The sequence below is a fragment of the Anomaloglossus baeobatrachus genome, chromosome 1 (genome assembly GCF_048569485.1).
Source record: "Anomaloglossus baeobatrachus isolate aAnoBae1 chromosome 1, aAnoBae1.hap1, whole genome shotgun sequence".
Taxonomy (NCBI): domain Eukaryota; kingdom Metazoa; phylum Chordata; class Amphibia; order Anura; family Aromobatidae; genus Anomaloglossus; species Anomaloglossus baeobatrachus.
The window spans coordinates 749,052,689-749,065,781 of NC_134353.1; the positions used below are offsets into that span (position 1 = coordinate 749,052,689).

A 13,093-nucleotide genomic window follows, 5' to 3' on the forward strand; every position below is an offset into this window, starting at 1 on the left:
CCTTACGCGAGAGTATACTACGCAGGTGTGTTATCCAAGTAGAAATCGGACAGCACACAGGCCAATGTAAATCAATAGGGCTGTTCAGATGAGTATTCTTCCGTGGACTAAGTGTCTGTATTAAAGGTTTCAGCGTGCACTATTCTCCTCCGAGAGACTGGAGCAGTCTTTGGGGTATGTCTCTACCAACTTTGAACATCTAATATCTTAAAAAAAAAAAAAAAATCACACCCCCCCCAAAACGCTGTAGCTCAGTGAAATTGGATGGAGAGTGACTGTGAACAACAGTTTTGAAGTCTTGCCACAGATTGGGATATAGGTCTGGACGGTGACTGGCGCATTCACACACATGAATATTCTTTGATCTAAAGCATCCACTGTAGGTCTGGACGTATGTTTAGGGTCGTTGTCCTGCTGGAAGGTGAACCTATGCACCAAACTGAAGTATTTTGCAGCCTCTAACAGGTTTTCCTCCAGGATTGCCCTGTCTTTAGCTCCATCCATCTTCCCAGCTCTGACCAGCTTCCCGGCTTTTGCTGAAGAAAAGCTTCCCCACAGCAGGATGCTGCCACCAACATGCATGACGGTGGGGATGGTGTTTTCAGGGTGATGTGCAGTTAGTTTTCCAACACACATAGCATTTTGTATTTAATGCAAAAAAAACCCCTCTACTTTGGTCTCATCTGACCAGAGCATCTTCTTCCACATGCTTGTTGCGTCCCTTTCATGACATGAGGAAGGTGGTGCTCTGGTCAGAGGATACCAAGAAAAACGTTTTGTGCTAAAAGCAAAATGCTGTGTGGCGTAGTGTCACTTTCTAGTAATACAATGACCCTACACATACTGCCAGAGCTACAATGGGTGGTTTAGAGCAAAGCATATTCATGTGTGTGAATGGCCTAGTCACAGTCCAGACGTAAATCCCATTGAGAATCTGTGACAGGACTTGAAAATTGCTATTCACCGACACTCTCCATCCAAGCTTACCGAGCTAGAGTGATTTTGCAAAGAAGAATGGGCAAAAATGTCAGTCTATAGATGTGGAAAGCTGGGAGAAACAAACCCCAAAAGACTTGCAGCGAAAAGGTGGACTTATAAAAGTATTGACTCAGGGGGGACTGAATACAAATGCAAGTCACAATTTTCAGATATATATTTTTAAAATATTTAGAAAACCATGTATCTTTTCCTTTACACTTCATAAATACTTGCTAGTGTTGGTGTATTACATAAAAATAATGTTTAAAGTGTAGACATTGTTTTAATTTTTATTTCATGAATAAGGATCTAGAGGGCAGCGGGGAAGGATCTAGAGGGCAGCGGGGGAGGATCTAGAGGGCAGCGGGGGAGGATCTAGAGGGCAGCGGGGGAGGATCTAGAGGGCAGCGGGGGAGGATCTAGAGGGCAGCGGGGGAGGATCTAGAGGGCAGCGGGGGAGGATCTAGAGGGCAGCGGGGGAGGATCTAGAGGGCAGCGGGGGAGGATCTAGAGGGCAGCGGGGGAGGATCTAGAGGGCAGCGGGGGAGGATCTAGAGGGCAGCGGGGGAGGATCTAGAGGGCAGCGGGGGAGGATCTAGAGGGCGGCAGGGGAGGATCTAGAGGGCGGCAGGGGAGGATCTAGAGGGCGGCAGGGGAGGATCTAGAGGGCGGCAGGGGAGGATCTAGAGGGCGGCAGGGGAGGATCTAGAGGGCGGCAGGGGAGGATCTAGAGGGCAGCAAGGGAGGATCTAGAGGGCAGCAAGGGAGGATCTAGAGGGCAGCAAGGGAGGCGCTAGAGGGCAGCAGGGAAGGCGCTAGAGGGCAGAGGGAAGGATCTAGAGGGCAGAGGGAAGGATCTAGAGGGCAGAGGGAAGGCGCTAGAGGGCAGAGGGAAGGCGCTAGAGGGCAGGCGCTAGAGGGAAGGCGCTAGAGGGCAGCAGGGAAGGCGCTAGAGGCAAAGCTTTGCCCCCTTCTCCCTACATAGAATCTCAGTTACACCTGCCATCTCCTATCTCAGTAATGGGAAAGTCTCCACTGAATGCAGATTTATCTAAAAAATGAGACTTTTGATAATGACCATTCTACCGGAGAAATGTATTAATATCAAGATATTAAGCCACTGAGCTTTAAAGTATATTGTGGGAATAACTCTTTAGAAAGACATATGCACAATACATTTTGTTCTTCAGGAACATCAGCAAACCTCATAGGGACTTTTCCTTTAATATGTTGTGATCAGGTATTCCACACACGATTAGTGCCCTAGTTACTTACTGAGTAGTTCGGCTTTCTTTACGACAGCCTTTATGTAATCTGGCCTTTGGAAAAGGGCTTTGTCTAGAAGTGTTTTCGCCTTTTCCTGAGTTACTGGATCTTCTAAGCACACTGTTGCTAGAAGAGTTAGGGTCTGTGCATTGGCTCCAAGGGTTTTATAAACATTATTGGCCATGACCATGGCTTCCCGGACACTATTAGATGCCAGATAACACTCAATGAGCCCTGGGGGAGAGAAGAACAAGTGGTCTCTGTCAGAGGAGTCTCTGCTTGGTAACAACTCTATGTAAGAAATGGTTAAGGCAGCAGTGCCAAGTCTCTGTTACATGCCAAGCTGGTAAAAAAATAAATAAATTTATATACAGTACAGAGCAGCAGTGCAGAACAATGCCCCCGCAGATACCTTCTCCTGCATGCAGAACAGTCTACGGACATGGATGGCATTGTGAGTTACAAAATAAAAAACACCCACAAGTTAAAATTCTATGAATATCTATACAACAATTTAGCTACATTCAGACGTTTAAAGCGATTCTGTTGCCGAAACCGGTCTTTCAGATGTATCAGTTGGGCAAGTGGGTCCACTGCACAAACCTCCATTATTAATTTGTGCCACCAACATTTTATAGCTACATAAAACCATCAACACTGCCCCCAAGTGGTAGACAGCTGGATAAGTAGAAGTGCATATCATTTCTATATATTGAAAGGAAATGGGTCATTACTAGGCATGAGAGAACCAGTGGATGTTCGGATTCGCCAAGTTCAAATGAACTTTAGTTAAAAGCTCATTTCGGTACCTGGACTTGAAACAAACTTGACTCCGGATCCCACAGAAATAAACGGGGACCCAAACTTTTGTACTATAAAATGGTCATAATAAGGGCTAGGGGGCTACAAAAGGAAGCAAAATGGGGGTAAGAGAAGGACAACTGCCCTGTAAACAAATGGGAATAGGGAATAAAATAATTTAAAAAACTGGTGTGGGGGTCCTCCCTATTTTTGATAACTGGCAAAAGTAAAGCAGACAACTGGGGGCTAGTATATTTCGGCTGGGAAGGCCCATGGTTATTTGGCCCTTCCCAGCCTAAGAATATCAGCCCACAGCCACTGCAGAAGTGGACAACCATTAAATGTGCCAATTGTGGTGCTTCACACTGGCACTTCCTGACTGCCCAGGTGCGAAGACAATAGTTGGTATTGGGTTATTGGCTTGATGTCAGCTGAACGACCACACATACAAAACACAGTATATTAGAGCCCAGGCCGCTCTGTAGAACATAAAAAAAACACCTTTATAATACTCACCTACAGGGGCAGTCCGGTCCGATGAGTGTCGCTGGGATCTTTGACCTTTAATTGCGTCTGTGCATTACTGTACTTTGCTCTGCCCTCAGGCGGGCAGATTAAAGTGCACATGTGCAGGAGCGCAATGGCAGCCTCTATGTAGATAATGCAGGATGCGGCATACACATGGGGTTGGGCAGGAGGACAGCGGTTGCACAAGACGGAGGAGGCATCGGACCAAGAGCACCGACACCCATCAGACTGGACCGCCCTCTGAGTATTATAAAGGTGTTTTTTTATGTTACACAGAGCACCCTGTGCTCTTATATAGAGTATTCTAGAATGCTGTATATAAGAGCTTACTGGTGGCCACAGCTTATAAGGGAAAATCTTGGTAACAAGTTCCCTTTAAAGTTCCTTGGGGGTATTTTAACATGTGAATACATTATTTTTATTGTGGATTAACCCTGTAACTGGGGCTGTTCGATTATTCCCAGTTAAACTGGAAAATCAGCCTCTCGCCTGCATAGACCAGCTGACTGTTTCACCTAAGGTCCCGTAGCTCCTGCTCCCTCTTTAGACACGTCAATCACATGCTCACTCTAGAGGAGTAAGTGATGTCAATGCCTCCTAATGTATACACATAAGCGCTGGTTCAGCGCAAGATCAAAAAAAGGTAAAAACATGGTTTATATTTTCTGTGGGAAGACAAGCTGTGCTTTGCTCACCCTGCCTGGGTCTAATGTTAAGTTTTCAACACTGCTCCTAGTGTGTTACTGTTGGCAGGATTGACAACATTGCAACAGTGCCGATTCCAATAAGTGAGCTCACTGGCCCTGCCCGAGCAGAGGGCAAAAGCTGCTGAGGTCACAGATTAGCTGCATGTTATCAACGTGATGTCAGTGCTACATACAACAGATAACGGGAGCTCAAGCAATAACAGACAAAGACTGTGCTTTATTCACCCTGTCTGGGTCCAATGCTGCAGGTGCGACAGAGGTTTTCTGAAACTGAAAAGTCCCTTTAAATAGACCAATGATAGAGACCAAGTCAGTATTCAGTGACAGATTGCAGAAATATACAATTTTACCATCATTTACCTTCACAGCAATCCAATCGACAGGGAGCTAGACGGATTGCTTCCCGAAAATGAATGATTGCCTCTTGCACTCTGCCCATGTTCCTCAATGCTGCCCCCTTCAATAACAAAGCCTGAACACTGTTGCTGTTGAGTTGGATCGCTTTGGCCCCCAAATACAGAGCTCTGGAATGGCGCTTTGTGTAGAAGCTGTGACACCTGAAGTGAAAGAAAAAAAGCATGACACTAAAGTAAAACGGAGGACTGTATCAAGAAATCTTTCTTCTGTGTGTTCCTGAAGCCAAGTCATGTCCTCCTCATAGTCTTAAGTATGAGTTTAGGATTACTGGCTGCAGAAGAAGCCGCCCCTCATTCTGTCTGCAATAGATCAAAAAGATGCCCCCATGACTAAAAGGTCTCCATGCCACCCCCTTCCTTGATAGATGTAGGCTGATTGTTAGGGCGGCAGCTATCTGGTCCAACTCTTGCGTAAATAGAAGAAAGGAGCACTCCTAAGTGCTCCCACGTTCTCCAGGCAGCATATTTCTTAGGGGTGCTTCACACACAGCGAGATCGCTGCCGAGATCGCTGCTGAGTCACGCTTTTTGTGACGCAGCAGTGACCTCATTAGCGATCTCGCTGTGTGTGACACTGAGCAGCGATCTGGCCCCTGCTGCGAGATCGCTGCTCGTTACACACAGCCCTGGTTCGTTTTCTTCAAAGCCGCTCTCCTGCTGTGACACACAGATCGCTGTGTGTGACAGCAAGAGAGCGACAAATGAAGCGACCAGGGAGCAGGAGCCGGCGTCTGACAGCTGAGGTAAGCTGTATCCAAGATAAACATCGGGTAACCAAGGTGGTTACCCGATATTTACCTTAGTTACCAGCCTCCGCAGCTCTCACGCTGCCTGTGCTGCCGGCTCCGGCTCTCTGCACATGTAGCTGCTGTACACATCGGGTTAATTAACCCGATGTGTACAGCAGCTAGGAGAGCAAGGAGCCAGCGCTAAGCAGTGTGCGCGGCTCCCTGCTCTCTGCACATGCAGCTGCATTACACATCGGGTTAATTAACCCGATGTGTACAGCAGCTAGGAGAGCAAGGAGCCAGCGCTAAGCAGTGTGCGCGGCTCCCTGCTCTCTGCACATGCAGCTGCATTACACATCGGGTTAATTAACCCGATGTGTACTGTAGCTAGGAGAGCAAGGAGCCAGCGCTCAGTGTGCGCGGCTCCCTGCTCCCTGCTCACACTGGTAACTAATGTAAACATCGGGTAACCATACCCGATGTTTACCTTAGTTACCAGTCTCCGCAGCTTCCAGACGGCGGCTCCGTGCAAGCGCAGCGTCGCTTGCACGTCGCTGCTGGCTGGGGGCTGTTCACTGGTCGCTGGTGAGATCTGCCTGTTTGACAGCTCACCAGCGACCATGTAGCGATGCAGCAGCGATCCTGACCAGGTCAGATCGCTGGTCGGATCGCTGCTGCATCGCTAAGTATAAAGGTACCCTTAGACAACAAAAAGACAGGCAGTCCAAAAACCGGACATGCTGGATTCTTATCTCCCTTGACATAATCTGTCAGGGCCCTCATACATAGACTGTTGGCCGAATCAGTTAATATCTGCCGGTTCAGCTGATTTTAGTCTCCCGTTTATGGGGCGGGCCTTAATGTGCACCAATCACCAGGGTTTTCCTATATAACCTAAAGCCAGTGCTATACAAGCACTATCGGGCTGATTCTCTACATACCTTTAGTTGTCAGATTTGATGTATAGGTTTTGAAACACAAGCAAGTAAAGTTTGTAAAATGTACAGCTTTTTGATTGGCAGCAGCTGCCCATCAGCTAATAGCTGGGGTGGGGTTTGATAGTGATTCCTGCCTCCCTGCCTGTTGTTCCTCTTATTATTGATGCCAATTCCATTATAGAAGCATTTTACTAATGTTTGTGGCTAAATCAAAGTGGCTAGAAGGACCCTGCTGATGTCATACCCATGTGACTATAAGGGTGGGGTAACAGCCAACAGAAAAATAATGTTGCTTCCTGGGTATTAGCTATGCTGGCTGAGGCCCCGCCCCTTCTGGTCAAATGAGTATGACATCAGGAAGGTCCTTCTAGCCACAACCATTAGTAAAATGCTTCTATAATAGAATTAGCATAAATAAAAGATAGGGGGAGAAACAACAGGCAGGGGGGGCGGGAATCACTTTCAAAACCCACCCCAGCTATTAGCTGATCGGCAGCTGCTGCCAATGAAAAAAGTTGTACATTTTACAAACTTTACTTGCTTGTGTTTAAAAAAAAAACAAAAAAAAAAACGGATTTTTGTGTACTCACAGTAAAATCGTTTTCTCTTAGCCATCATTGGGGGACACAGGACCATGGGTGTTATGCTGCTTATCCATAGGAGGACACTAAGTAGATGCAAAGATGTTAGCTCCTCCCCTGCAGTATACACCCCCTGGCTCAGCCAGGCTACTTCAGTTTTAGTACACAAGCAGTAGGAGAACAAGTAACAAAAAAACGTGAGGGAATACTCAACAAAAAAGTACTGAGACAGAAAAAAGCTAAGGCCCAACAGGGCAAAAGGGAGGGTGCTGTGTCCCCCAATGATGGCTAAGAGAAAACGATTTTACGATGAGTACACAAAAGTCCGTTTTTCCTCTAACGCCTCATTGGGGGACACAGGACCATGGGACGTCCTAAAGCAGTCTATGGGTGGGTAAACAATAAACAACGCAACCCATGGACTAGGAACCAGTCTCAGATAGCCAGGAGCGCCTACTGTGATAGTGGAGTACCTATCGTTTGCAGAATTTTCCTACCTAGGTTCGCCTCAGCCGAAGCCTGGGTATGGACTCCGTAATGCTTTGAAACAGTATGTAGGCAAGACCAGGTCGTAGCCTTACACCTCTTTTCCACTGAAGCCTGATGCCTAATGGCCCAAGAGGCACCAACTGCTCGCGTGGAATGAGTCCGCAGCCCACTAGGAATGGGCTTGAGTTGCAAGCGGTAGACCTCCTGGATCACAGAGCGAATCCAGCGAGCCAGCGTTGCCTATGAAGCTGCCTCTCCTTTCTTAGGCCTTTCAAGAATGACGGACAACGAATCTATGTTCCTAAAGGGGCTGTCCTAGGTACGTAATATCTGAGAGCCCTCACAAGGTCTAGCGAATATAGAATCCTTTCCACCCCAAGGACTGGGTGTGGACAAAAGGAAGGCAGAACAATGTCCTCGTTCATATAAAACGGGGAAGTAACCTTCGGAAAAAAATCCGGAAGGGGGCATAGAACCACCTTGTCCTGATGAAAGATCAGAAAGGGTTCGCGGCAAGAGAGTGCTGCCAGTTCCGAAACTTGTCTGATGGACGTAATCGCCACTAAGGATGTTACCTTCCAGGAGAAAAGAGCAAGAGAAGATTCCTTAAGAGGTTCAAAAGGGGACCTGTGGATACCGTCCAAAACGAGATTGAGGTCCCATGGGTCCAGCGACCGTTTATATAGGGAAACTAGATGGGAAACACCCTTGAGGACAGTCTTGACTTGCGGATTGCAAGCTAGGCGGTATTGATAGAATATCGAGAGAGATGAAACCTGCCCCTTAAGGGAGCTGAGGGCCAACCCCTTTTGCAACCTGACTGCCAAAAAAAAACCAAAAAAAACAAAAAAAAAACAAGAATTCTGGAGATCGCCAGAGGCATAGGTTGGACATTAAATTCCCTGCACTGGGAAAGCAAAGTTTTTCACGTACGGTGGTAAAAACGGGATGAAGGCCGGCTTTCGGGCACTGTACATGGTGGAGATGACCGCAGGACAGAATCTCGCTCTTGTTAAAGTCCAAGTCTCAATGGCCACGCCGTCAGCTTCAGGGCTCTGGAGTTCTGATGGGAAATGGGCCCTTGGGTCAGCAGGTCTGGGATGCTTACGAGGCGCCATGAGCAATTGTACTAATTCAGCATACCAGGCGCACCTGGGCTAGTCCGGTGCTCACCAGGACTCCTTCTGCCTTGATCTTCCTGATTACTCGCGGCAGCAGGGGCAGAGGCGAAAAACATGTAAGGCAGACTGAAACGACTTCAGGAGACGAGAGCATCCACGCCAATGGACTGTGGATCATGTGACCTGGCTAAGAACGCAGGTACCTTTGGGTTCAACCTTGAGGCCAATAGATCCACGTCTGGTGTACTCCAGTGAGTGCAGATGTGTGGGAACACTTCTGGGAGGAGAAATCCACTCTCCGGCAGCCAGTCCTTGGCGACTTAGAAGGTCCGCCGCCCAGTTCTCTACTCCCGGTATGTGTAACGCTGAAAACACAGACCCCCGTCGATTCGGCCCAGGTGAGGATCCTGAGGACCTCGAGATAAGCTGTCTTGCTGCTGGTACCTCCCTGCCGATTGACCTACGCCACAGCTGTTGTCCAATTGGACCCGAATCAAACGACCTGCTAGCAGAAGGGGGAAATGACCTGAGCGCGAGAAGATCGCGCTGATTTTCAGGATGATTTCTGGGAAGGGAAGACTCCTGGGGTGAACAACGTCCCGAAGCAGTGTGAAGCCAGTACGCTGCTCCCCAGACTAAGAGGCTGACGTCCGTGGTCAGGAGTAGCCAGTCCACTTGGGGAGAAAAACTCCTTCTCGATATGGAAGAGGACTGAAGCCACCAGCAAAGCGCATACCTGACTGAAGGTGTCAGGTGAAAAGTGCGTCCAAGGAAAAGGGGCTCTTGTCCAAGGCAGCTAGAAGCGCAAGCTGCAGTGGGCGGTGGTGTGGCTAAGCGAGCAGCACTGCCTCTATAGCCGCCGCTATCCTACCTAGCACTCTCATACTGAATCGTATAGAGCGAGAGGAGTACGTAGAGGGCAGTGTACCGCTTGTTGTAGAGCAGTCGCCTTGTCTTGAGGGGAAAATATCAAGCCCCGAAGAGTGTCCAGGGACATGGCCAGGGAGGTGACGGATTTTGACGGGACCGGGGATGATTTGACTGGAGTCAAAAGCCGTTCCAAGCGGGATAGGGTGCCCACAGAGATCTGCACGCTGGTTGAGCCCTTGATGAGGAGGTCATCCAAGCAAGGCAGAACAGCCACTCTCCTGGCGTGAAGGGCACTCATGGCAGCCGCCATGACCTTGGTGAAGACTCTTGGTGCTGTGGCAGGGCCGAGGGTAGGGTTACAAATGAAAAAAGAAGTCCTAAACCGTGAAGCGAAGGAACTTTTGGTGAGCTGGAGCGATGGGTAAGTGCAGGTACGCGTCCTTGATAGCTAGGGAGGCAAAGAATTCTCCTTTGACCATAAAGGTAATAATGGACCCTAGGAAGTCCATTCTGAATCTCCTTACGTGCACGTTTGCTCAGGTGTTAGAGGTCCAGGATGGGACGAACTGACCCGTCCTTTTTTGAGGACCACGAGAGGTTGGAATAGAAGGCCTTGAACCTCTCGCCGTCCGGAACAGGTACCATCACCCCCGCCGTTTGGAGGGAGTGGATTGCTGAGGAGAAGGCCTTGTGGTGTTTTGGAGCCTTTGGGGGGGTTTGAGAGAAAAGACTGACCAGGGGATCGGGTCCAGAATTCAATGTGGTAACCGGAAGACACAAGGTATCACACCCATTTGTGGTCTGAGGCGGCGGCCCAGATGGAGGACGACGAGACTCCTCGGTCTTTGTCTAAACTGCCAGTACGAGGTGGACTCGAGGAGGGCTGAGAAGGTCGGGCCCTGCGTGTCTAGTAAAAAATATCCTGGGCTAGAGTTGGGGGAGGGAGGTACTCTTTTCCTCCCGTGGCGTCAGACAAAAAAAAGAGAATTTTGTTTACTTACCATAAATTCTTTTTCTTATAGTTCCGTATTGGGAGACCCAGACATTGGGTGCATAGCTTCTGCCTCCGGAGGACACACAAAGTACTACACTAAAAAGTGTAGCTCCTCCCTCTGAGCATATACACCCCCTGGATAACCAGATCTAGCCAGTTTAGTGCAAAAGCTGAAGGAGAATAGCCACCCACAAGTAAAGACAGAGCAAGAGCCGGAACAACCGGAGTCTCTGTCTACGACAACAGCCGGTGATAACACGCGGAACAAGAAACTGCCAACAGACAACAGGGAGGGTGCTGGGTCTCCCAATACGGAACTATAAGAAAAAGACTTTACGGTAAGTAAACAAAATTATCGTTCCTATGGGAGACCCAGACATTGGGACGTCTCAAAGCAGTCCATGGGTGGGAATAAACAGAAAACTGAGAAGTAGGCGGAGCCTAACTTCACAAATGGGCGACAGCCGCCTGAAGGATGCGTCTGCCCAAGCTCGCATCTGCCGAAGCATGAGCATGCACTTGGTAGTGCTTTGAAAAGGTATGCAGACTAGTCCAAGTGGCAGCCTGACAGACCTGCTGAGCCGTAGCCTGGTGCCTGAAAGCCCAAGAGGCACCGACAGCTCTGGTCGAGTGTGCCTTGATCCCCGGCGGGGGAGGCACCTGAGTACACTGGTAGGCATCGGAAATGGCCGACCTAATCCAACGAGCTAAGGTCGGCTTAGAAGCCGAGAGGCCCTTACGCCGACCTGTGGTTAGCACAAAAAGAGAGGTGCACCGCCTAAGAACAGCGGTGCGAGACACATAGATCCGGAGCGCCCGCACCAGATCCAGAGTATGCAACGCTTTTTCAAAGCGATGAACAGGAGCCGGACAAAAGGAAGGCAGGGAAATGTCCTGGTTAAGGTGGAAAGGAGAAACCACCTTAGGGAGAAAGTCCGGAGTCGGACGGAGAACTACCTTGTCTTGATGAAAAACCAAAAAAGGTGACTCCGAAGAGAGCGCAGCCAAATCAGAGACTCCTGAGGGAAGTTATGGCCACTAGAAAGACCACTTTCTGTGAAAGACGAGACAAAGAAACCTCCCTAAGAGGCTCAAAGGGGAATTTCTGCAAGGCCGTGAGGACCAGATTGAGGTCCCAGGGATCCAAGGGCCGCCGGTAAGGCGGAATGATGTGAGACGCGCCCTGCATGAAGGTGCGCACCTGAGCCAGCCGGGCGATACGCCGCTGGAACAACACTGACAGAGCCGAGACTTGTCCCGTGAGGGAATTGAGGGATAGTCCTAGCTGCAGACCGGACTGTAGAAAGGACAGAAGGGTCGGCAAGGAAAAAGGCCAAGGAGCATGGCCGGAAGAGCGACACCAGGACAGGAAAATTCTCCAGGTCCTGTGATAGATTTTGGCCGAGGAAGACTTCCGAGCCCGAGTCATAGTGGAGATGACTTCAGGAGGAATACCAGAAGCCGTCAAGATCCAGGACTCAAGAACAACGCCGTCAATCTGAGAGCCGCAGAATTCTGGCGGAAAAACTGACCTTGTGAGAGAAGGTCTGGACGGTCCGGAAGATGCCACGGCACCTCTACGGACAGATGGAGCAGGTCTGGGTACCAAGCTCGCCTGGGCCAGTCCGGAGCAATGAGGATGACCCGACGGCCCTCCATTCTGATCTTGCGCAGAACTCTGGGCAAGAGAGCTAGAGGGGGAAACACGTAGGACAGACGAAACTGGGACCAATCTTGAACCAGAGCGTCCGCTGCAAAGGCCTGAGGATCGTGGGAGCAAGCCACGTAAACCGGAACCTTGTTGTTGTGCCGGGATGCCATTAGATCCACTTCCGGAGTGCCCCACTTGCGGCAGATTGACTGAAACACTGCCGGATGCAGGGACCACTCGCCACTGTCCACGGTTTGACGGCTGAGATAATCTGCTTCCCAGTTTTCCACGCCTGGGATGTGGACTGCGGATATGGTGGACTTGGAGTCCTCCGTCCATTGAAGGATGCGTTGAAGCTCCAACATTGCCAGGCGGCTGCGTGTCCCGCCTTGGAGATTGATGTAGGCAACCACTGTCGCGTTGTCTGACTGGACTCGGATGTGCTTGCCCGCCAAAAGGTAGTGAAAGGCTAGGAGAGCTAGAAGCACAGCTCTGGTTTCCAGCACATTGATCGAGAGGGCTGATTCGGACGGAGTCCAAGTGCCCTGTGCTCGGTGGTGGAGACATACCGCTCCCCAGCCGGATAGACTGGCATCCGTGGTGAGGATCACCCAGGACGGGGCCAGGAAGGAGCGTCCCTGAGACAGAGAGAGGGGCCGAAGCCACCACTGAAGGGAGCCCCTGGTCTGTGGCGACAGAGCCACTAGCCTGTGCAAGGAGGAAGTCCGCTTGTCCCAACAGCGGAGAATGTCCAGCTGCAGAGGACGCAGATGGAACTGGGCAAAGGGAACAGCCTCCATTGACGCCACCATCTGACCCAGCACCTGCATTAGGTGCCTGATGGAATGACGGCGGGGCCTCAGTAGAGAGCGCACCGCCAGATGGAGGGACTGCTGTTTGACTAAGGGCAGCTTCACAAGTGCCGGCAGAGTCTCGAACTGCATCCCTAGGTACGTGAGCCTCTGGATCGGAGTCAGAGTGGATTTGGGCAGATTGACAAGCCACCCGAATTGGGTTAGAGTGGCG

At 49.9% G+C, this 13,093-nt stretch overlaps 1 protein-coding gene across 2 annotated transcripts in view; it reads right to left on the reverse strand.

Annotated features, from left to right (window-relative positions):
• Positions 1-13,093, reverse strand: part of ANAPC7 (anaphase promoting complex subunit 7) — a 96,590-nt gene that overhangs the window by 10,502 nt on the left and 72,995 nt on the right. For both annotated transcript variants that reach the window (XM_075341835.1, XM_075341834.1), the window contains exons 8-9: positions 4,641-4,837; positions 2,254-2,478 (exon numbers count right to left, since the gene is read on the reverse strand). In XM_075341835.1, the coding sequence (XP_075197950.1) occupies positions 2,254-2,478; positions 4,641-4,837 (422 nt within the window). The remainder of the gene's footprint in view (positions 1-2,253; positions 2,479-4,640; positions 4,838-13,093) is intronic.